This window comes from Gobius niger (assembly GCF_951799975.1).
Source record: "Gobius niger genome assembly, chromosome: 10".
NCBI classification, from domain to species: Eukaryota; Metazoa; Chordata; class Actinopteri; order Gobiiformes; family Gobiidae; genus Gobius; species Gobius niger.
Window position 1 is genome coordinate 1,650,186 of NC_136861.1, and position 24,773 is coordinate 1,674,958.

The following is a 24,773-nucleotide window of genomic DNA, read 5'->3' on the forward strand; positions in this document are numbered from 1 at the left end:
TGTGGTTTATAATATAGTAATAACAGCAGGTGTGGAGGCTGTGGTTTATAATACAGTAACAACAGCAGGTGTGGAGGCTGTGGTTTATAATATAGTAATAACAGCAGATATGGAGGCTGTGGTTTATAATACAGTAACAACAGCAGGTGTGGAGGCTGTGGTTTATAATATAGTAACAACAGCAGGTACGGAGGCTGTGGTTTATAATATAGTAATAACAGCAGGTATGGAGGCTGTGGTTTATAATACAGTAATAACAGCAGGTATGGAGGCTGTGGTTTATAGTATAGTAACAACAGCAGGTATGGAGGCTGTGGTTTATAATATAGTAATAACAGCAGGTATGGAGGCTGTGGTTTATAATATAGTAATAACAGCAGGTATGGAGGCTGTGGTTTATAATATAGTAACAACAGCAGGTATGGAGGCTGTGGTTTATAGTATAGTAATAACAGCAGGTATGGAGGCTGTGGTTTATAATACAGTAATAACAGCAGGTATGGAGGCTGTGGTTTATAAAATAGTAATAACAGCAGGTATGGAGGCTGTGGTTTATAATACAGTAATAACAGCAGGTATGGAGGCTGTGGTTTATAATATAGTAATAACAGCAGGTATGGAGGCTGTGGTTTATAATATAGTAATAACAGCAGGTATGGAGGCTGTGGTTTATAATATAGTAATAACAGCAGGTATGGAGGCTGTGGTTTATAATATAGTAACAACAGCAGGTATGGAGGCTGTGGTTTATAGTATAGTAATAACAGCAGGTATGGAGGCTGTGGTTTATAATACAGTAATAACAGCAGGTATGGAGGCTGTGGTTTATAATATAGTAATAACAGCAGGTATGGAGGCTGTGGTTTATAATACAGTAATAACAGCAGGTATGGAGGCTGTGGTTTATAGTATAGTAATAACAGCAGGTATGGAGGCTGTGGTTTATAATACAGTAATAACAGCAGGTATGGAGGCTGTGGTTTATAATACAGTAATAACAGCAGGTATGGAGGCTGTGGTTTATAATATAGTAATAACAGCAGGTACGGAGGCTGTGGTTTATAATATAGTAATAACAGCAGGTGTGGAGGCTGTGGTTTATAATATAGTAACAACAGCAGGTACGGAGGCTGTGGTTTATAATATAGTAATAACAGCAGGTATGGAGGCTGTGGTTTATAATACAGTAATAACAGCAGGTATGGAGGCTGTGGTTTATAGTATAGTAATAACAGCAGGTATGGAGGCTGTGGTTTATAATATAGTAATAACAGCAGGTATGGAGGCTGTGGTTTATAGTATAGTAATAACAGCAGGTATGGAGGCTGTGGTTTATAATACAGTAATAACAGCAGGTATGGAGGCTGTGGTTTATAATACAGTAATAACAGCAGGTATGGAGGCTGTGGTTTATAGTATAGTAATAACAGCAGGTATGGAGGCTGTGGTTTATAATATAGTAATAACAGCAGGTATGGAGGCTGTGGTTTATAATATAGTAATAACAGCAGGTGTGGAGGCTGTGGTTTATAATATAGTAACAACAGCAGGTACGGAGGCTGTGGTTTATAATATAGTAATAACAGCAGGTATGGAGGCTGTGGTTTATAATACAGTAATAACAGCAGGTATGGAGGCTGTGGTTTATAGTATAGTAACAACAGCAGGTATGGAGGCTGTGGTTTATAGTATAGTAATAACAGCAGGTATGGAGGCTGTGGTTTATAATACAGTAATAACAGCAGGTATGGAGGCTGTGGTTTATAATATAGTAATAACAGCAGGTATGGAGGCTGTGGTTTATAGTATAGTAATAACAGCAGGTATGGAGGCTGTGGTTTATAATACAGTAATAACAGCAGGTATGGAGGCTGTGGTTTATAATACAGTAATAACAGCAGGTATGGAGGCTGTGGTTTATAATATAGTAATAACAGCAGGTATGGAGGCTGAGGTTTATAATATAGTAATAACAGCAGGTATGGAGGCTGTGGTTTATAATACAGTAATAACAGCAGGTATGGAGGCTGTGGTTTATAATACAGTAATAACAGCAGGTATGGAGGCTGTGGTTTATAATACAGTAATAACAGCAGGTATGGAGGCTGTGGTTCATAATACAGTAATAACAGCAGGTATGGAGGCTGTGGTTTATAATACAGTAATAACAGCAGGTATGGAGGCTGTGGTTTATAATACAGTAATAACAGCAGGTATGGAGGCTGTGGTTCATAATACAGTAATAACAGCAGGTATGGAGGCTGTGGTTTATAATACAGTAATAACAGCAGGTATGGAGGCTATGGTTTATAGTAATAACAGCAGGTATAGAGGCTGAGGTTAATAATATAGTAATAACAGCAGGTATGGAGGCTGTGGTTTATAATATAGTAATAACAGCAGGTATGGAGGCTGTGGTTTATAGTATAGTAATAACAGCAGGTATGGAGGCTGTGGTTTATAATATAGTAATAACAGCAGGTATGGAGGCTGTGGTTTATAATATAGTAACAACAGCAGGTACGGAGGCTGTGGTTTATAATATAGTAATAACAGCAGGTATGGAGGCTGTGGTTTATAATACAGTAATAACAGCAGGTATGGAGGCTGTGGTTTATAGTATAGTAACAACAGCAGGTATGGAGGCTGTGGTTTATAATATAGTAATAACAGCAGGTATGGAGGCTGTGGTTTATAATATAGTAATAACAGCAGGTATGGAGGCTGTGGTTTATAATATAGTAACAACAGCAGGTATGGAGGCTGTGGTTTATAGTATAGTAATAACAGCAGGTATGGAGGCTGTGGTTTATAATACAGTAATAACAGCAGGTATGGAGGCTGTGGTTTATAATATAGTAATAACAGCAGGTATGGAGGCTGTGGTTTATAGTATAGTAATAATAGCAGGTGTGGAGGCTGTGGTTTATAATATAGTAATAATAGCAGGTGTGGAGGCTGTGGTTTATAATATAGTAACAACAGCAGGTATGAAGGCTGTGGTTTATAATATAGTAATAACAGCAGGTATGGAGGCTGTGGTTTATAATATAGTAATAACAGCAGGTATGGAGGCTGTGGTTTATAATACAGTAATAACAGCAGGTATGGAGGCTGTGGTTTATAATACAGTAATAACAGCAGGTATGGAGGCTGTGGTTTATAATACAGTAATAACAGCAGGTATGGAGGCTGTGGTTCATAATACAGTAATAACAGCAGGTATGGAGGCTGTGGTTTATAATACAGTAATAACAGCAGGTATGGAGGCTATGGTTTATAGTATAGTAATAACAGCAGGTATAGAGGCTGAGGTTAATAATATAGTAATAACAGCAGGTATGGAGGCTGTGGTTTATAGTATAGTAATAACAGCAGGTATGGAGGCTGTGGTTTATAATATAGTAATAACAGCAGGTATGGAGGCTGTGGTTTATAATATAGTAATAACAGCAGGTATGGAGGCTGTGGTTTATAGTATAGTAATAACAGCAGGTATGGAGGCTGTGGTTTATAGTATAGTAATAACAGCAGGTATGGAGGCTGTGTTAGCGAGCGTGTGATGTGGAGTCCGTGGGGGTGGTCCATGCGTGTCCCAGACTCCCTCTGGTCCTCACAGAGACGGGCTGGGCCCTGATCCAGGGCTGATACAGACATCATTACAGGACAGATAGGAGCAGGGTGGACCGTCCTCAGGGACTCGGACTCGGAGGGCGGGCCTATAAACCCGTCTCCAGGGCGATGGGTCTGCGGCTCTGTGGGGCCACAGCTGAGGGAACAACTTTTCATTTCTATAAGTTTATATTCAGTAACGCTCAGACAGTTCAGTTCTTTTAGATTCTTAGGTTGACTTACTGTCCACAACTTTTCATTTCTATTAAAAAAAGAATGGCTTACACTTGCATTGTGCTTTACAAGCTTGACAAGCTTCTCACACTCTGGTCAGTATCCTTCACACTCATGGTGGAGAGCTTAGGGCTGGATAAAGTTACTACTCTATGAGCCATATTCGCTTATAGTTATCGCGATGTCATTTTTTGATATCGTTGGAATTTTGTATATCGTTGTGGACACGACATAGTTCCGCTCAGCTCCATCAGAGCAGCATAAACACTGTAGAACACGGGGCAGGTGCTTGAGAAGTAAAAGGAAGTGAAGGATGTAAACTGCTTGAATATCATATTTGTGAGGAAATGAAAAGAATAAAATACCACTGAATGAATCTTCCCAATAGGCCAAAGGCTGGGGTTTGGAAGTAATTTATATTGTGAAATATATCGTTATCGTGATATATCCTTTTAACATATCGTGATATAGATTTTAGGCCATATGCCCTAGGTACCACTGCTATCAAAAAATACAAATGTCGAAAGCAGGAAGCAGGTTTTATTGCTGTTGGTCCAGGGACAGCGTTAAAGGAAGTCTTATTTTTTTGCCCAATTTTTTTCTTATTTTCGCAATTTTTTCTTTCCTTATTTTCCCACATTTTTCTCCCAATTATCTTCCATTTTTCCCACATTTCTTGACATTCGAGATGAAATGTGCAGATCTTCCACACAGTATTGTTGTGTTTTCTGGTTCAAGACAACACAGATTTTAGTATTGGTATCGGAAAAGGTATCGGTATCGAAAACCAAGTATTGTTGAAGTACTGGTATAGATAGAAATGTAACAGTACCCAGCCCTAGGTGAGCTACTGCACTGTAAAATCTAAACTATTGTTTCAACTCAAACAATGTTTCCAAGAGCTGCTGAGAAATCTCACATGAGATCAAGTTTACAGTGTGTTCTTATTCAAGTCGATTCATTCAGCTTTAAACGATCTGATAATGGCAGCTTTAACTCAGTAACGCTCCTTCAGACAATTCAATTCTTTTGGATTCAGGTCGACTTACTGTAACTGCTTTATGCAGTTGTCTGAAGTGGAAAACATCATTGATATCAACTCTCTGCAGCAATCCAAAGATATCCTTATTTGATAGAACTTAACTTAATATTGACTACAATGTAAACTTGGAATTAATGTAGCACACGATTTCTCAGCAGTGCCTTTAGTTTAAACAGTAGTTTATATTTTACAGTGTGTTGAAGCCACAGCTGCCCTGGGACTGAGGGAAGTGAGGCTGACCGATATATTGGCCGGCTGACATGGGCTTTAAAACTTATCCTCAGGGAGCAGAGAAACATCACGGTGAAGGTTCGTGCACCTATTTTAAATATCTGAAGTTTCAGACTTTTGCTTATAATTTCAAAACAGTAAGAGACAGACTGAGCCTTTTTTGTTTTAGAATCTGCTGATCTTTCAAAAAGCTCCCTCACCATGAATGTGCAGCGCCCCCTGCTGTCACAGTTCAACAGTGACATGCTTAGAAGCTTCATACGCAGGATTATAGATAATTTGAAACATTTGAACTTTTTTAAAATTTGGCCAAAAATATCGGTGCATATCGATCTCAGAAAAACCCACGTGGGTCGACCTCTGATAAATACAGTTCTTTTCTATAACAATACATGTTTAACTACAGGCTGTTTGAGAGATTAAATAGCTTCAAATATCGGCCGGCCCGCTTCATATCGGTTTCTGACTCACAGATCTGTATAGGTCGGGCCCCCTCCCACATACAGTCACACAGGGTCCTGCCAGGATCCTTGTGTTTGAACCTCTGTGACTGTGAGAAGATGAGCTCCATGGAACCACCCGGACACACAGAAGTGCTTCAGACATCAGTGGAAGAGCCGGGGGACTGGTCTAATCAGGGCGGGCCCGTCCTCTCTGGGTCTTTAGTCCTGATTGGGATCTCGGCCGGTCCCGTGTGACCCGGGGCCTGATTCTCATCAAGTTCAACTGCACTTATGAGTCATTTGCAGAATAAAAAAAGTCCACATAAAAAGTTGCATAATGATCCTTTAATTGTGATGTCGCACTTTTTCAGGCGGAGCAGTAACTATGGTAACTGTCTTTACTGATTTCTAGTCTTACTTTGTTGCTCATTTCTCTGTTATTCTTATTAAAAAACTGTCCAAAAGTTCAAAGTCCTCTCTTCAGCTCATGTGAACTATGGTCGGATTATTTCCTCATAAAGGCGTCCAAAAGTGGAGACAATGATCAGAAACATGAGCCTGATGTTGGTCAGAAGAATCAGAATAACGATCAGGGAAACATTTGGACATTTCCTGTTGTACTGGCACCTGCTCCGACTGAAAAACTATTTAAAACATGAACCTAACCTAATCTCAGCCGCTCCACCTCACTTTTAAACTTCTTTAAGATTTTTTCATTTTGTTTATTTATTTCAATGACCTTAATAACTTGTAAGGATATTGACCAACTGCTTTTTACATTTCTATGGAAGAATCAAACACTCTGTATCAGGAAAAGTGTTGTAATGAACAGCTATGAAAATGCAGGGCTTAATGTTTTAGACTTCACTACATTAAACAATACCTTTCAAATTAATTGGGCCAAACATTTTCTTAAAAATCCAGTCTCAATATGGAATGTCATTACACATCACATTTTTCCTAGGTTTGGAGGCCTCAGCTCTGTTTAAGGTTGTAATTATAATGTAAATAAACTCCCGGAAAAACTGTCATGAATCCACAAACAAGTGTTATTAGCATGGACCTTAATATATAAACATCATTTCTCACCTCATGAATATATAATTTGGAACAATGAAAACATTCTGTATAAAAATAAATCGTATTTTAATAGTTGGATAGAGAAACAGATTGTCTTGGTAACTCAACTTTTTAACAGCAGTGGGTAATTGATGTCTTACTCTGAATTTTTAATCAATCCCTGCTGGAGTCATCACGCTGTAGAAGAACTTATTTGCATTTACAAGAACCTGTTTCTTTCCCCAATGCATTCAATTCTCAAATAGGAAAAATAGGTTTTACACATCACAAAAATTGTAATAAGAATATCCGTGCTTTATTCCAGAAAGAGCTTGTATCTACTCCCCATGTTGTGGACCCAATTTGTAGGTAATATTTCATGGAAAAATATATGGACACTTCCCAACAAACTTCTGATAACAAACAAAGTAAAAGAGGTTTCGTTACAAAATCATCCATAAATATTATCCACTTAATTCTTTTATGACTGAATTCAAAAGGGACATTGGTGTGAACGGCTCTTTTTGTGGAGATCATCCAGAGACATTCTGGAAGGACTTCTGCACTTTTATCATTGGACATCTACATAAGAATGAAGATGTCTATTTTATTATTAATTTACTTATCCTTCTGTCCACATTTTGTATTCACAAATGTAAATATTCTAAGCAGGAACCCAACTTTACACATTTTCATAGTGACACTTTCTCATATATTAAGATTTTGGAAGGTTCTGATAACAAAAAGGCTCTGAAAACTGTCAGTATTTGCTCAAAATACAATATATTTGTAACTGGGTAACAAATTGAAAAAAAATAAAATAAAATGCAATAAACTTCTTTAAGATGTCACATGAAGGCAAAAAGTGAGCTGGTCAAATTTGTCCACAGAATTGTGTGAAGTGTTGGGTCTGACATGTTTCTGCGTCAGAGTGAGGGACAATAATAACACTTTTTGGACTCTTTTGGAGATGTCTCAATAGAGTCTTTATAAGCATGAACACTGCATTGACCCGTCCTGGCCTATTGTTAGGACTTCATGAGGAACTGAAGATTGGACGATAAAGTTTGATCTAATCTTATCTAAATGAATTTAAAGTAAGGGGGAAAATAATGTAAATTGTAGTTTGAAACAATGTGAGGCCAAAGCCATGAGAAAGTGTGGAGGGCACTTCACCCTGCGGCGGAGCTCTGGCGACACCTCCAGGTTTCAGGTGTCACTGCAGCACTGGGCCTGGAGTCAGTGACAGGGGAAAGCACAAGACTAGACTTTACCCACCTGGATGATTGAGAGTTTACAGCGTTCCAGTGTTGAGACTCTAAACACTGGGAGACATGTTGGTAGACACTGTCCCGTCATCAGAGTCACACACATGAGCCCCAGCTCCAGTCCAGGCTCAGGGAAATGAACCGCCTCCTTGCTCCACAGAGAGAAGGTCCTGGGTTCGATTCTCAGGTGGACGACGTCCTTCTGTGGAGTTTGCATGTTCTGCCCCAGGGGACACTGGAGCTACAGAGTGTGGAGTGAATGAAGGACACATCTCCCACACTGTGTGAAGCACTCTTTGGGCGACTCATGTGGAACAGTCTAAAACAGATCTGGGGGTTCACGTTGCCCCGCCCCTGGGGTAGACAACCTTCATTAGAAAACCAACGTCGTTAAAACTATAAAGAACATCCCATAATGTCTGTGAATAGTGACCTTGTGTATATATATATAAAACATTGTTTTTACACAATGACCCCCAAAGCAAGCCCCCACTTCCACCACTGACCCCTGCAGTGGTCATGGAGGGGCTGAGACCTGGTCAGAAGGCACCAGAGCAGAACACAAGCAGCACATCCCATAAACTCAGTGAAGAAAGAGCATGGACATGTTGGGTTAACAGATTTGAAGGAGCTCAGGGGGGTGTGTTCCTGAAGCCGGACTGAGTTCTGAATATCATTCCATGACCCGGGGAGCAGCGTCGGACAAAGCTGTTCTGGATCAGGACCAGAGAGAAGAAGTCCCTCAGAGGAGAGCTTACTCAGGATGGGTTACAGCTGAAGACCAGCCCGTGCTTCTGAGAGTCCAGCTCACAGTCATGGGTCCTGTACGTGGAGAGCACTGGGATAAACTGTGTCCAGAATGTGGAGGGTTCAAGTACAGAACGTCCCCATCGTCCAGGGCCGGGAGGAAGAAGGTCTACACTAGTCTTTTCCTCACATCAGGTTTGTTTCTGTAGTGAAAGCCCAGCAGAGCTTTCAGCTTTTTCAGCAGGTGTTCGACCCACACACCCACATGTTTATAGCATCATGCAGCTGGGAGCGAGCTCTGCCAAAGGTCATACACTGAAGCTGATGGAGAGCAGTCTGAAGCTGATGGAGAGCAGTCTGAAGCTGATGGAGAGCAGTCTGAAGCTGATGGAGAGCAGTCTGAAGCTGATGGAGAGCAGTCTGAAGCTGATGGAGAGCAGTCTGAAGCTGATGGAGAGCAGTCTGAAGCTGATGGAGAGCAGTCTGAAGCTGATGGAGAGCAGTCTGAAGCTGGTGGAGAGCAGTCTGAAGCTGATGGAGAGCAGTCTGAAGCTGATGGAGAGCAGTCTGAAGCTGATGGAGAGCAGTCTGAAGCTGATGGAGAGCTGATGGAGAGCAGTCTGAAGCTGATGGAGAGAAAGCTGAAGCTGATGGAGAGCAGTCTGAAGCTGATGGAGAGCAGTCTGAAGCTGATGGAGAGCAGTCTGAAGCTGATGGAGAACAGTCTGAAGCTCATTTACTGCAGGACTGATGGAGGAAGAGCAGATGAAGTGAAGAAACATCACAGCAGAGGCAGCTGGATGTTAAAGCTGCTGCTCAGCCTGTGTGACCGGGACTGACCCTGAGTCCGAGCAGCGTTATCAGGGCTGCGGGACATGAGAGACACAGGGGGGTCACTGGTCAGGGCGTCCCACAGAGCGGAGTGCCCTGACCGCCCTGACCGCCCGGGGACACAGGGGTTATCAACACTGGAGGGACTACACTTTGTGAGCGGATTTCGGCCCATGTGGACGAGGCGCTGAATCCAAAACACATTGGCTTTGCTCCGTCAGGTCATTTTATTGTCTGGTCTCTCTGTCCACGGGATGGGGAGACGGGGGCAGGTGTTTTGGTCCAGCAGGTCTACAATCGAGCATGTGTTGGTGACACTTGTTGACAGCGAAGTACAGGCACTTTGATGATTTGGCAGCCTGTGTAAGTTCACTTAGAAATGCCAGAAAGTATGACAGGAGAATGTGGTGTAAAGCGGCTCCTGGGCCTGAGCTGCTGCAACATCCTCTGGTTTGAACAGAACCACAGGAAAGTCAAAATCATGAGCCTGATGGACGACAGAGATGGAACCTTCATGTTCTATTCAAATATGTTTCATGTGAAAACTACTGAAAAAATAAAGCAGCTCCCAAAATAAAATAAAAATGTTATTTAATCCAATTTAACGGAAATCAATTGTTTTTAAATTGACCTGAGCGGATTGAGAACAATGACCAGATTCAGATTCTGCAAACACAAACACAACAGATGAGGGAACATCTGAATCATCAAAAGGACCTAACGGGAAACCTGTATTTTTGACAAACTCGTGCAGTGAAAAGATTTGGGTAAAGTCAATATTTTCAAAAAATATATAGATTTAATGCCCATTTCAATCAGATTCAGACATTTAATGCTGTCATTTTGGCACAATTGGTTCAATGACTTTTCATACTTTTAAATGCCCCGGGGTACAAGCAGATTCTGAGATCAAAACTATGACTAAAATCTCTATAGATACATATATATTTGGAATAATGAGAGGCATGTGGACTTCAGGGACAGTTTGAAAGAGCCTGCACTGTGCAGGGAGAACAAACATGGAGCTCTCCCTAACATCTAACCGCCCTCTGAAATGATCTCCCTGTAGTGGCCGATCCCCATGTTGAGAACCAATGTTCTGAGAAATACTTTCAATAAAGTGAAGTGTCTGAATGAGCACAAGTGAAGAACGTACTGCTCACTGAACGTGCATATGACATGATAATGTCTGCTGTCAGTAATAATCATCATTTTATTTCAGTGAAGCAGCAAATTATGCAGAAATGTTGGTAAGAAAAGGTATTTGTGTTTGAAGTTACTGACAGGAAGTGACATAGGTGAAGGTAAAGTGAACTGGGGAACCGGCCTCCTTGAGCTGTGACATCAGCTCCAGTTGGTTTGTGTTCATGTGCTTTTGTCACAGGTTAGTTTAGCTCAGTGAATCACTTAAACATGGTAATAGCATCTCAGAAGCTACACGGAAGTTTGTGCGTTTAAAAAACAAAACAAAAAAATCACTTATTTACTTTTTGCTCTTAAAAAGTAACTAGTAACTAAACTGCAGTTTAGTTACTCCGAGGATGACGACAGCTCTCATTAAACTCGTGTCAAGTGTCAGTGTTTCACTGAAAAGCTCGCATTAGCCGATACATCAGCTGATTTCCAGTCTGGTGCAGAAGTGGGAAGCTTGTTCTGACACCAGTCGTTTGTCCCGCCTGAGCTGCGTTCATGAGCAAGAGGGGAAAACGTTTTCCCCAGTTCAAGAGGAGCACATGAACGCAGCATTTGACACAACATGGTCAGCACGGCAACAGTTTCAAATGGTTTACCTCTATCTATGTCACTTCCTGTCAGTGTCCAATAAGGAAGTGAATGTACAAACGTCACAAAAAATGGTCAAACTGAAAAAAACTAGCTACAATTTTTTGCAAAATCTTTAATATGTTAAAGGGATATTTCAGGATTCTTGACATAGTATAGTATATAGTATATAGTATATAGTATAGGGCCTCATTTCCTAGTTATCCAGAGTGTAGCTGATTTCTGGAGATATTTTTTTTTGTGCTATTCATGCAGTTCTTTTGAAGTGTTACATGGCGCTAGGCTAGTGCTAGGCTAGCGCATTTCTATGGTATCAGCAAATCACTTATAACACCAGACTTCTGTGTCCATAGAATCATTTTTGGAATATAACTGACCTGCATCACATGAACGATTGCATTTTGAGGGACTATTTTCTAGCAGATCACTCCGCCGCTGCGTAGCTCAGTGTTTCCCAACCAGGGGTACGGAGACCAGAGCAGGGGGGGACTTGGAATTATTTCAGATAAAAAAAGGTGAAACTGAATAGAATTTCAATATGAATTTCAAAGGAAAGTTAGTTTTAATTATGTTTTTCAGTAAATGGTTTCATTTTGAGAGTATTTTAGCTTTTTCTTTTTAACACAACACACTGTTAAATACTAAATATTAATTTAGTTGGTCACTTTGTAATAATATTGGCAAAATCCTCAAGGTAGGGGTTACTCAGGGTATAAATCCACAACTCAAGGTGTACACGAGGCAAAAGAGAAACCACATACAACCACGAAGCTGATGCTGCTCAAATATAAGGTCTTTTAAATGCAAAATGGTTAAAATGACTCTATGGACACAGACATTTATATGGTCAGTCTGGTGTTATAATTGATTTGCCTCAGGTGCTCTGTGGAGCGGGCCACACTGTTTTTAATGCAGGCTAGCTGATAGCATAGACATGCACTAGCCTAGCACCACAAAACTCTTCAAATATAAGAACTGCTTGAATTAGAAAAAAAATATCTCCAGAAATCAGCAACACTCTGGATAACTAGGAGGTGAGGCCCTATGTCAAAAATCCTGAACTATCCCTTTAACCATGTTTTAGCTGAAATGTTGTCTAATGTGTCATATGCACTTTAAGTCTTTCGTTAACTATAGTGTGTGTTATTGTGGTGTCTTAATCATGCAAAGTCCACACAGAGTTCAGTGACCTCTGGTTCAATATTGACCGTGCCAACACCTGAAACCACTCAAAGGTCAATAAAACGTGGCGATGTGTTCAAGTTTTCATTTCGACAACAACACAAAGAAGAAGACGCCAGGCCGAGGTCCAGACGTTTATTTCAGAAGCTCCACACAGAAACAGACCTGAACCTGAACGTGCGTCGGTCTTTAGGCCAAAAAATGTCCAACAAGCGCAGGGACGTTTTGAAATAATGGTCAGAAAACTTAGGAGAGAAAAGAGGAGCCAACTGAATTGTGGCGCTTGTGTCACATTTTAGCCTAAGCCGCTCTGCTTTAGTCACAAAACACAAAGCAGATCAAACATCACGTGGAGGAGCATCTGCTGAGCTGCAGTTCAATAAGAAAACATTTTCGACCTGTAACTGGAGCAGTATTTCCGGTCTGAAGCTTGTGTTCACATCCAAGACTTTAAAGCCACACTGTGTCACATTTCACCCGATAAATAGAATAACATCAATCAAAGTATTTTATTTATGTGTGAAAACCTCCCTTTCGTCTTTGCGTGTGTTGAGCGCTTCTCCTCAGACCTTGTAGACTTCGCTGGGGGCGGGACATCACCAGCTTCAACTATCGCCCCGCGGAAACCAGAGCCGGGCATCCAAAAAATGAATATCTAGATTAGTTAATGGATGGACAGATTCATTAAAATATCCCAAAACATAAGACATTTGTCCAGGATTATTTAAATTGCTTCGAGATGTTTCTGACTCCTTTGAAAATTGCAGTTTGACTTTCTTAGTTTAAGTGGGACGACCTCAGGTGACCCAGTGAGAAATGTCCTCAAACCAGCAAAGAAAACATGGTCCGATCAGGGAAAAAGTTGGGATGAGGGAAAACCGCTCAAAACAAGATTCTTTTAACCTCTTACCCCCCGCCTGCACCGCGAGCAGTTTCTCCAGTTCAGCATTACCCAAATCTAAAAGCTTCTTGTGAAAAGCATCAACCTGGGCGACCAATTTCAGCATCACCGACCTCCAGCCAATGGCCACACCTCCGGCTCAGCCCATCAGCGCAGAGCCGCACCTCCGTGGCAGCCAATCACCGCCCTCGGTCCTGCTTTTCGCTTCCCAGCTGTGTTGCGACCCGCCTCCACCCCATTTCCGCCTCTTCCATCCATGGCTTCTGCCTGCGGCATCTTCACGGGTCTGTCATACCACCACCAGTGTCCAGGCTCTGGGGGAGGACATCCTGAACTCCAACCTGTCCAACCATACTGACTGACTGTTTTGTAGATCTTAGCTTTCAAATGAGGTGTCACCCTGGCCTTGTAGGCGAGAAGCTTTAGATTTGGGTAAAAATGCACTTGGTTGAAGTGTGTTTTTTGGTAGTGAGGCAGAAGAAAGGTGACACAGTGTATTAGAGTTCTTACATGAAACACGAGCTCCACTAAACCAGTAACACGCAGGGGCGGACTGGGACTGAAAAACAGCCCTGGACTCTGGTCAGCCTGGCCCAAATTAGCGTAAATGCGACACTTCCACAAATACATATGTTAACCTCTTACCTTAACCGAGAGCATTTTCTCCAGTTCGGCTTTACCCAAATACAAAAGCTTCTTGACTGGAGAGCAACACTGTAACGCCTCATTTGAAAGCTCAAATCTAGAAAAGTGATGGTAACTTTTTGTCACGTTGTCGCTGCATTTTTGTCATGTTTTTGTTGCTTTTTCATTACTTTTTTGTGGCTTTTTGGCCTGTTTTTGTCACTTGTTTTTCGTTTTTTTTTTTTTATGTTGTTGTTTTTTCATCGCTTTTTTCATCGCTTTGTCGTCACGTTTTCGTCACATTTTGTTGTGTTTTTGTCACTTTTTTGTTGCTTTTCCAGCACTTTTTTTTTTTGGATGCTTTTCATTTAACCCCTTGACTCCCACCTGAACCGGGCACATTTTCTCCAGTTTGGCTTTACCAAACTCCAAAAGCTTCTAGAAAAAAAGGTGTGAAAATAGCAACAAAACTGAGACGGAAACAAAGATGGAAATGTGACAAAAAAGTGAGAAAACATTGATGAAAAAGTGACGAAAAATGGACGAAAAAATTGACAAAAAATTGACAAAAAAATGACAAAAATGTGACAAAATGTGACAAAAATTTGATTAAAAAATTACGAAAAAATGACAGAAATGTGACAAAAAATTACAAAAATTGACCAAAAAAGTTACAAAAATGAGTTGAATATCCAACAAAAAAATGATAGGAAAAAAATCTGATGACGTGAGGAATCCTCTCGGTTCAGGCGGGAGTTAAGAGGTTAAGCTTTTAGATTTGGGTAAGCTCGGTTTTGCCCGGGGATAAGGGTAAGGTAAAGTGAGAGGCCATACCGGTGGCCCTAGAGCCGGTGGCCCTTCTGTGCTCTTCCAGAATGGACATATGGCCAGTCCGCCCCTGGTAACACGTGTGTGAGGCGCTGGGACATACACAGTATGTAACTGCAGCTGAAACTAGAGCAGTAGAAAAAAACAAAACAAATCTCCTCGTCCCTGCCCCACCCACAGTAACAAAACCCCCCAGTCATGACCCAATACGAGTGCGTGACCCAGTCTGAGTCCGTCATGCTACAGTCTGTTAGCCGGTTTGATCAACATTAGGCTTTACTCTTTAAGGCGAGACGCTGCAGGTGAACAGAGAAAAGGAAGAGATCAATTTGAAACTTTGGCTGAACATTACAGAAATATGACTAAACTAATTGTTAAACGTTTTCATATTAAAATATTTTATGCATAAAAATGGCCAAATTGCCGATATTTTCACTGACAAACATTTGGACACAAACTGAGCACGGACTGGAACTGAGCAGTGACATCCCTCCTGTCCCGCAGTAACAGAATAAGCCTAACAGAGACGGAGGTCAAAGTTCGTCGTGCCCCCTGGTCAGGTCCTCTCCGTAGTTGGTGGCCTGGCTGCCCACAAACATGTTCCAGTTGGCCAGGATCTCCTTCTTGGTGATCTTCTGATCCTGGACAGGTTAAGAGAGCAGAGAATAACACAAGACCGTAAATCTCATACATTTAACGAGATACCAAACTTTCCCTTTAAGTCATCAGGGGTCTTGAGCTCAGACTGAACATTACCAATCTGTACAACCATTTGTTGTGCTTCTGAATTTAGAACATACAAACTCAGACGGGAGTGTTTTTGTAGTGCCATGTGAGCCAATAATGAATGAATGTAGTAGAATTACTGATACAGTGACGTGCACATGACGCATTCATCTGTGGCTCTCTGTATCTGCTTTTAGGTTCAGGACATCTACAAATGATGCTTCCTCCTCCACCGCACTCATCAGTGTCCAAACAGTGACCGTCTGTTGTATAATTCCCTGGTCTGCCGGACGCTTCTCCTTTCTGTTCAAAAGAAGAACCGTCTGGGCAGCTGCTCACAGCTATGGGTCACTCACGGACCGAGAGGCGGGAGTTCATCGCACCAAGACACGGAAGCGGTCACAGAACTCTTCTACAACATCTTCTGAAGTACCCACTAAACATGGATGTCCTGTGCCCCTCATCCAGCGCCCCCTGCTGTCACAGTTCAACACTGACACGTTTAGATGCATCATACAGAGGATTATACACCAGACATTTTTTTTAAATAGAAAAATATGGTTGGTGCATATCGGTATCAACCTCTATTAGATATATTTCAATGTAAAATACATCAAATTAAATGAAAATATCCTATATATATTGGCCAGGATAGACCCCCTTCATGTCAGTCTCCCAAAAATCCATATTGGTCGGGCCCTGATTGCAATGTCATGTGACTGTGCTCTGTTCTCTCAGCCCGCTGGCCTTTAGTCTAGTTGTTTGAAAAGAGTTCAGAAGTGGTCTGCAGGCCAGGCTTTAGTGGCCCGCGGTACAGAACTGTCAGAAAGGACGGCTTTGCTCCGGGACAGAGATGGAGTGAGGGTGAATACCTTGTTGGTGTCCGTCTCGTGTATCAGGTGCTTGGCCTCGTTGTCAGCGTGGTCCACCTCTCCAGGTAACACCCACTCGGCCACCTCGGCTGCGTCCAGGAAACCGTCCTGCAGCAGAGAGCGGTCAGTACTGCGGAGCGCCTCAGCCCCTGCTCCCGCTCCTGCTCCCGCCCCTGCTCCCGCCCCTGCTCCCGCTCCCGCCCCTGCTCCCGCCCCTGCTCCCGCTCCCGCCCCTGCTCCCGCCCCTGCTCCCGCTCCCGCCCCTGCTCCCGCCCCTGCTCCCGCTCCCGCCCCCGCTCCCGCCCCTGCTCCCGCCCCTGCTCCCGCTCCGGCGTGTGTTTGGCGCTCACGTTACCTTGTTGATGTCTCTGAACTCGCTGAAGTGCTTACGCTCCGTCTGGACCCAGTCGGGCTCACTCTCCCCGTCCTCCTCCGAGTACATGTCGCCTGCAGGGGGCAGCACATGCACAGTTACACACCATTAGGACCGCTCGCATTTCGTCCAGGAGGAGGTTGCCACGGATACTTTGGTGGACCTTGATTTGGAATATTTGTGCTGATTGCGATAATAGGTACAAGTTTATAAGTAAAACGGTGTAGATTAAAGGGATATTTCAGGATTTTTGACATAGGGCCTCATTTCCTAGTTATCCAGAGTGTAGCTGGTACCTGGAGATATTTTTTTTGTAATTCATGCAGTTCTTATGTTTGAAGAGTTTCGTGGTGCTAGGCTTGTGCTAGGCTAACGCATGTCTATGGTATCAGCTAGCCTGCATTAATAACAGTGTGACCCGCTCCACAGAGCACCTGAGGCAAATCACTTATAACACCAGACTGACCATATAAATGTCTGTAATTTTTGGAATATAACTGACCTGCATCACATGAATGATCGCATTTTGACTATTTTCTAGCAGATCACTCCGCCGCTGCGCAGCTTCTACAACCACGAAGCTGATGCTGCTCAAATATAAGGTATTTTAAATGCAAAATGGATAAAATGATTCTATGGACACAGACATTTATATGGTTAGTCTGGTGTTATAAGTGATTTGCCTCAGGTGCTCTGTGGAGCGGGTCACACTGTTTTTAATGCAGGCTAGCTGACATCGTAGAAATGCGCTAGCCTAGCACTAGCCTAGCGCCACAAAACTCTTCAAACATAAGAACTGTATGAATTACAAAATAATATCTCCAGGTATCAGCAACACTCTGGATAACTAGGAGATGAGGCCCTATGTCAAACATCCTGAAATATCCCTTTCAGACTTGGACATTTAGGGAGACCCCATTAGGGCCAGCTCAGAACTCACCAATATACTCCTGCATGTCCACCTTCCCATCTCCGTTCTTGTCAATGTCCTCCATGGTTTCCTGAAAGACACACATTGACCTATTGTCCACATGTTTCAAAATGACAGTTACATATTTAACCTGGTTGGACCCTCCTGTCACCTGTCGGTCAGTGCCAGGACCAGCCGATCACTCGATTACGTGAAGCCTTATGGCAACACAGTGGCTTAGCCTTCAAATGCTTCAAAACATAACACTTTTGTTTAGGCTTCTTTAATTGTTTAACTGTTTGATTTTAGAGCAGGAGTGTCCAAACTTTTCTCCTCCTCGTATATGGTGTGGAGGGCCACACACCGGTGGTCATATACAACACATCTATCCTTAAAGTGATAGTCTGGAAGTCTAAATGTTTCACAAATTTTATAAAATGTGCAAAATTGACCACCTCGTCTTGCATTTTGATGTGAAGTAAGTAATAATGTGTATGTGTATTATTTTTTGTAAAGTGAACCAGCCTGTCAGGTCCAATCAGGAGGAGAGGGGGAGGAGCTTGATCGTTTACTTTTGAAAAGTCTGTTCCTGCTCTCCTCATTTAGGCTTTCGAGGAAATTGATTGTTTGCGTTCAAATTTCACTCTATCTCTCCTCACTTTGCAAACTTACAGACTATCACTTTAAAACAGTGATAGTGACATACTAGTGTGTGGTGGTCCCTGTGTGGCTGTACCTGTATGACCACGTCCCTCATGTAGTCGTACTCCTCAGGGTGCAGGAAGGCGGTGAACTCCTCCCGCGTGGCGATACCATCCTGATCCCTGTCCGCAACTCTGAAGCGCCTCTCGTCCCGGGACAGCATGGCCTTGTACGTGCTCTTATCGTCCACGTCGTCGAACTCCTCACCTGCACATATGTACACACAGGTTTCAGTTATGAGAGCCATTGTTTTTTGAAACTAATGTCTTATAATACCGCTTCCTAAACGACTCTATTTTGTAATGCGTGTTGATCAGCCTGGTCTACCAGCACTGCACATGATCTTCAGTTTGTTGTGCACATGATCATTTGGTCACATGATTTAAAAAGGTGATCATGCACCTGGTTTCTCTTTTTGATTTGCCTTGGCACCATTTTTTTCAATTGCAAAATATACTTGTTTATAGTAAAATAACAAAAAAAATGAAGGGGGGACAGCAGATAAGACTCTAAAATCATCAGTTTATCAGCTGAAAAAAAGTTGGTTTGGCCTTAAATACTAAGAACTAAATCCTTGTAGTCCCTGTGAGGGAAATGTGAGCGTCCATGGGATGATAAGGGTCTCTTCACATAACTTTCTCTGAAACGTTTGTTCCAGAATGCGAGGAAAAGGAAAGGTGGATCGGAATGGGAGTCCACCTGCAGAGAGTGTTACTGAGAGCTCAAAGAAAGAAGGCTCCAAAACCGAAACTAAGCCATCAACAACAGTATTAGCAGATGCTATTAGCATGCTATTGCTATCGGTTCTCCAGCAGCCACACCCGTCTTCTTTAGAGAAAGAAATGCCACATGTTTTGTGTCCGGTGTCAGCTGTTCAGGTCAGGTTTTGCAAATTGCGAACATTTGGACCAGTGTAAGATTTCCAACAATCATATCAATCCATGAGTAATGACATGTGTGTATGACATTAAAGGGACACTTTCATGGGAAATGTTCACAACTTAATGTAGCTATGAGCGGTGACGATGATCTGTGATGGGGGAGCTCTAAGCTCAAGTGACTAAGTTCTGATTTAAACTATAGGTGGTGCTACTGTCCTTATCCAGGTACAGCAGTAGGTGGTGTTCTTACCCAGGTAGAAGCCGTAGGTGGTGTTCTTACCCTGGTAGAAGCAGTAGGTGGTGTTCTTACCCAGGTAGAAGCAGTAGGTGGTGTTCTTACCCAGGTAGAAGCAGTAGGTGGTGTTCTTACCCAGGTAGAAGCTGTAGGTGGTGATCTTACCCAGGTAGAAGCAGTAGGTGGTGTTCTTACCCAGGTAGAAGCCGTAGGTGGTGTCTTTACCCAGGTAGAAGCTGTAGGTGGTGTTCTTACCCAGGTAGAAGCTGTAGGTGGTGTTCTTACCCAGGTAGAAGCAGTAGGTGGTGTTCTTACCCAGGTAGAAGCTGTAGGTGGTGATCTTACCCAGGTAGAAGCAGTAGGTGGTGTTCTTACCCAGGTAGAAGCCGTAGGTGGTGTCTTTACCCAGGTAGAAGCTGTAGGTGGTGTTCTTACCCAGGTAGAAGCCGTAGGTGGTGTTCTTACCCAGCTGTAGGTGGTGTTCTTAACCAGCTGTAGGTGGTGTTCTTACCCAGGTAGAAGCATTAGGGGGTGTTCTTACCCAGGTAGAAGCATTAGGGGGTGTTCTTACCCAGGTAGAAGCATTAGGGGGTGTTCTTACTCAGGTAGAAGCATTAGGGGGTGTTCTTACCCAGGTAGAAGCATTAGGGGGTGTTCTTACCCAGGTAGAAGCATTAGGGGGTGTTCTTACCCAGGTAGAAGCATTAGGGGGTGTTCTTACTCAGGTAGAAGCCATAGGTGGTGTTCTTACCCAGGTAGAAGCCGTAGGTGATGTTCTTACCCAGGTAGAAGCCGTAGGTGGTGTTCTTACCCAGGTAGAAGCCGTAGGTGGTGTTCTTGTACTCCTCCCAGGCGATCTTGCCGTCCTGGTTCTTGTCGTAGTCGTTCCAGTGCTTGTTGACGTTCTCCTGGATGTACCTCCTCTGCCGGTGCTTGATCCACTGGTGCAGCTCCGTGTGGTCGATGAAGCCGTCTTTGTTGGTGTCGATCCGGTCCACGATCTTCCTGTGGGAACAGAAGGCCAGTTACAGAACACACCCGTGCACTGCTCAGGTTTGGAGATGTCCGATAATCTCTCAGGACTCCTAATAATATTACATTTACTCTACTCAGAGGAATCTGTTATTATTTTAGAGCTAAGATCATTGACTGTATGTTAAATACTGGTTTAAAGTAGTATAATATAGCAAATAATTGTTCATGTTCTTCAATAATCCATTTTTTACAATGTACTTATTTTGTAGACAAGATTTGTGATCTTCTGTTCAGTGTTTTGTTTCTGTTCTGAACCCTAAACCAAAGTGTCATTTTAGGGATCGGGGCTGTTAGTGGAACCCACCCCAGGCGCTCTTTGCTCTCCTCGGGGGTCAGCTGGTCGAAGGTCTTGGCCTCCTCTTTACCCAGGAAGGCCTCGTGGTCATACTGGAAGCCGTGGGCGTCGTCGTGCTCGTGGTCACTCAGGTGCGGCTGATGGTGGACGCGCTTCTCCTGAGCCGGCACCGCCCACGAGGCGGCGATGAGCACGCACACGACGCCGACCAACCTCAACATCTTCATCTGTGGAGCAGGACACACAGGAGGAGACAGAGGGTCATCCACCAGGACACACAGGAGGAGACAGAGGGTGATCCACCAGGACACACAGGAGGAGACAGAGGGTTATCCACCAGGACACACAGGTGCAGGAGACAGAGGGTTATCCACCAGGACACACAGGAGGAGACAGAGGGTTATCCACCAGGACACACAGGTGCAGGAGACAGAGGGTTATCCACCAGGACACACAGGAAGAGACAGAGGGTGATCCACCAGGACACACAGGAGGAGACAGAGGGTCATCCACCAGGACACACAGGAGGAGACAGAGGGTCATCCACCAGGACACACAGGAGGAGACAGAGGGTGATCCACCAGGACACACAGGAGGAGACAGAGGGTCATCCACCAGGACACACAGGAGGAGACAGAGGGTCATCCACCAGGACACACAGGAGGAGACAGAGGGTCATCCACCAGGACACACAGGAGGAGACAGAGGGTGATCCACCAGGACACACAGGAGGAGACAGAGGGTCATCCACCAGGACACACAGGAGGAGGAGACAGAGGGTTATCCACCAGGACACACAGGAGGAGACAGAGGGTTATCCACCAGGATACACAGGAGGAGACAGAGGGTCATCCACCAGGACACACAGGAGGAAGAGACAGAGGGTGATCCACCAGGACACACAGGAGGAGGAGACAGAGGGTGATCCACCAGGACACACAGGAGGAAGAGACAGAGGGTGATCCACCAGGACACACAGGAGGAGACAGAGGGTCATCCACCAGGACACACAGGAGGAGACAGAGGGTCATCCACCAGGACACACAGGAGGAGGAGACAGAGGGTCATCCACCAGGACACACAGGAGGAGACAGAGGGTCATCCACCAGGACACACAGGAGGAGACAGAGGGTCATCCACCAGGACACACAGGAGGAGACAGAGGGTGATCCACCAGGACACACAGGAGGAGACAGAGGGTTATCCACCAGGACACACAGGAGGAGACAGAGGGTTATCCACCAGGACACACAGGAGGAGGAGACAGAGGGTTATCCACCAGGACACACAGGAGGAGGAGACAGAGGGTCATCCACCAGGACACACAGGAGGAGGAGACAGAGGGTGATCCACCAGGACACACAGGAGGAGACAGAGGGTGATCCACCAGGACACACAGGAGGAGACAGAGGGTGATCCACCAGGACACACAGGAGGAGACAGAGGGTTATCCACCAGGACACACAGGAGGAGACAGAGGGTGATCCACCAGGACACACAGGAGGAGACAGAGGGTTATCCACCAGGACACACAGGAGGAGACAGAGGGTTATCCACCAGGACACACAGGAGGAGACAGAGGGTTATCCACCAGGACACACAGGAGGAGACAGAGGGTCATCCACCAGGACACACAGGAGGAGGAGACAGAGAGTTATCCACCAGGACACACAGGAGGAGACAGAGGGTGATCCACCAGGACACACAGGAGGAGACAGAGGGTGATCCACCAGGACACACAGGAGGAGACAGAGGGTTATCCACCAGGACACACAGGAGGAGACAGAGGGTTATCCACCAGGACACACAGGAGGAGACAGAGGGTGATCCACCAGGACACACAGGAGGAGACAGAGGGTTATCCACCAGGACACACAGGAGGAGACAGAGGGTGATCCACCAGGACACACAGGAGGAGACAGAGGGTCATCCACCAGGACACACAGGAGGAGACAGAGGGTGATCCACCAAGACTCACAGGAGGAGACAGAGGGTGATCCACCAGGACACACAGGAGGAGACAGAGGGTTATCCACCAGGACACACAGGAGGAGGAGACAGAGGGTGATCCACCAGGACACACAGGAGGAGACAGAGGGTGATCCACCAGGACACACAGGAGGAGACAGAGGGTCATCCACCAGGACACACAGGAGGAGGAGACAGAGGGTCATCCACCAGGACACACAGGTGGAGGAGACAGAGGGTTATCCACCAGGACACACAGGAGGAGACAGAGGGTTAAGCTCTGTTGTGCCTCACTTTTCATGATAAAGATTTAAAAACTCCTTATGTCACAGTTTAAACACATGTGCACGGTGCGGCCTGTGATCTGCTTCTCCACATGTTTTTAATCATACACTGCATTTATACATGAATTAGGGGCTGGGACAAAATATCGGATCGCAATACTTCTTGCTGCAATACCAAGTATCAATACTTTATCAAGAATCGCAATACTTTCAATACTTGTTTGGAGCATTTTTATCAAACACTTTTGTTTTTCCAGTAAAAGTTACACAGCACTTTGTTACATTTTGTGTTAATGCACTTTTCAAACTTAAATGTCAAATGGCATTTGGTTTATAAACTTCAGACACATGAGCATTTCCTTTTTACACAGGTAAACATATTACTAACCATAGTTACTCACTGAATTGCAATACGTATTAGAATGACCCGAGTATCGGATTGTGACAAAACTGGATCGTCCAAACCCCAAATATAATACAAATCAATGTGAACGTATTCTAAGTATTCAAAATACAGTATTCTGAGTGGACAAAGTAGCGGAATACGTTACAAAATACATTGTGAGTGGAGTATTCTTCCCGACAATGAGTGTCTTGCCCAAGGACACAACAACAGTGTAAACGTGTGGGACTCTTTTTTCACCCAAACAAAAAGCTGAAGCAAACTTGTACCAGTGAAGATGCATTTACAAGTTTATACAAGTATAGCAAACATTACCACATGAAACAGGACACAGTGGAAGTAGCACTAATGTTTTAAACGCAAAACCTCAGAGACTTGGAACTCTCATAAAAAGTGCCTCTCGCTCCTGCTCCGAAGCATCTCCCTCCTCTGCGGTCCTAACACGTCACGGCCGAGATAACGGACTGTCCCCGAGTTTCGCTTCAGAAGTCCCACAGTGGTAACCCAGTGAGATGCCACAGGGTCAGAACGAGCCGGACCCGCGGGGAAACTTACCGTGAGAGAGAGTTCTCCGGTGGGCGCGGGTTCGGGGCTGTGGTTCGGGCGGCAGTGATTCCTCTGAGCTGGCACTGCGGAGGTTTATATAGCAGACGGGGAGGGGGCGGGAACACAGCCTGGCAGCCAATCACCGACAGGCCACAGCAGCCCTCTGACCAATAGGAGCGACGTAACACGAGAAAGAAGAACCCCTATTGGCTGAGGAGCGCCACGTTGTCACGCGCACGGCCCAGACTTCAGAAAAGTCCAAGATGTTTACGGGGGATTTGTCTCCATCTTAGTTTTATGCAGCTTTTAGATGATTCAGATCGATTCCTTAGAAACTTTTATTAATACAATGAATTAGAATTCATGTGTAGTTAGCACTAGTAAAAAAGAAAAAAAGAAAAAAGAAATGACAGAAAAGATTATAAGCTATTTCCATTATTATTGTTATGAACATAATAATAAAGCATATACAAAGTTGGTTAAAGGGAATGTATAAAATAGCCCACTAAAAGGAGAGGCAGTTTGGGTCACTCCTCCCGGACACATGATGTAATCTCACTAATATCACATGAAATGACGGCAGAATATCAGGTATAGAAAAGCTTTTGAGACAATTATTAATGACAATCCAGAGGCGGGTAGTACTCAGGTGCAGCAGGTACACAAATGCACGGTTCTGATTCAGTTCTGAGAAGTGCGATCCGTGCATCCATAACACCTCCAGCTCTGTCCCTCAGACAGGAAAGACTTGGCCCTGGT

The 24,773-nt window shown here is 44.0% G+C and overlaps 1 protein-coding gene across 1 annotated transcript; it reads right to left on the reverse strand.

Annotated features, from left to right (window-relative positions):
* Window positions 1-14,864: 14,864 nt before the first annotated feature.
* On the reverse strand, window positions 14,865-22,005 carry rcn3 (reticulocalbin 3, EF-hand calcium binding domain). Its single transcript, XM_079564928.1, has 8 exons — window positions 21,988-22,005; window positions 20,823-21,040; window positions 20,295-20,488; window positions 18,402-18,574; window positions 17,696-17,756; window positions 16,738-16,829; window positions 16,383-16,490; window positions 14,865-15,425 (listed from the first exon to the last, which is right to left on the reverse strand). Exons 2-8 carry the CDS (start codon window positions 21,038-21,040, stop codon window positions 15,318-15,320), a joined length of 954 nt encoding a protein of 317 aa, XP_079421054.1. The 5' UTR covers window positions 21,988-22,005; the 3' UTR covers window positions 14,865-15,317.
* Window positions 22,006-24,773: the final 2,768 nt, after the last annotated feature.

Excerpts from the sequence above, each read along its gene's own strand:
- rcn3 (XM_079564928.1), bottom strand. The coding sequence starts at position 21,040 with ATGAAGATGTTGAGGTTGGTCGGCGTCGTGTGCGTGCTCATCGCCGCC. Across the intron at positions 20,489-20,822 it reads GAGAGCAAAGAGCGCCTGGG|GAAGATCGTGGACCGGATCG; the intron begins GTGGGTTCCACT and ends CTGTTCCCACAG. Across the intron at positions 17,757-18,401 it reads TGAGGGACGTGGTCATACAG|GAAACCATGGAGGACATTGA; the intron begins GTACAGCCACAC and ends TGTGTCTTTCAG.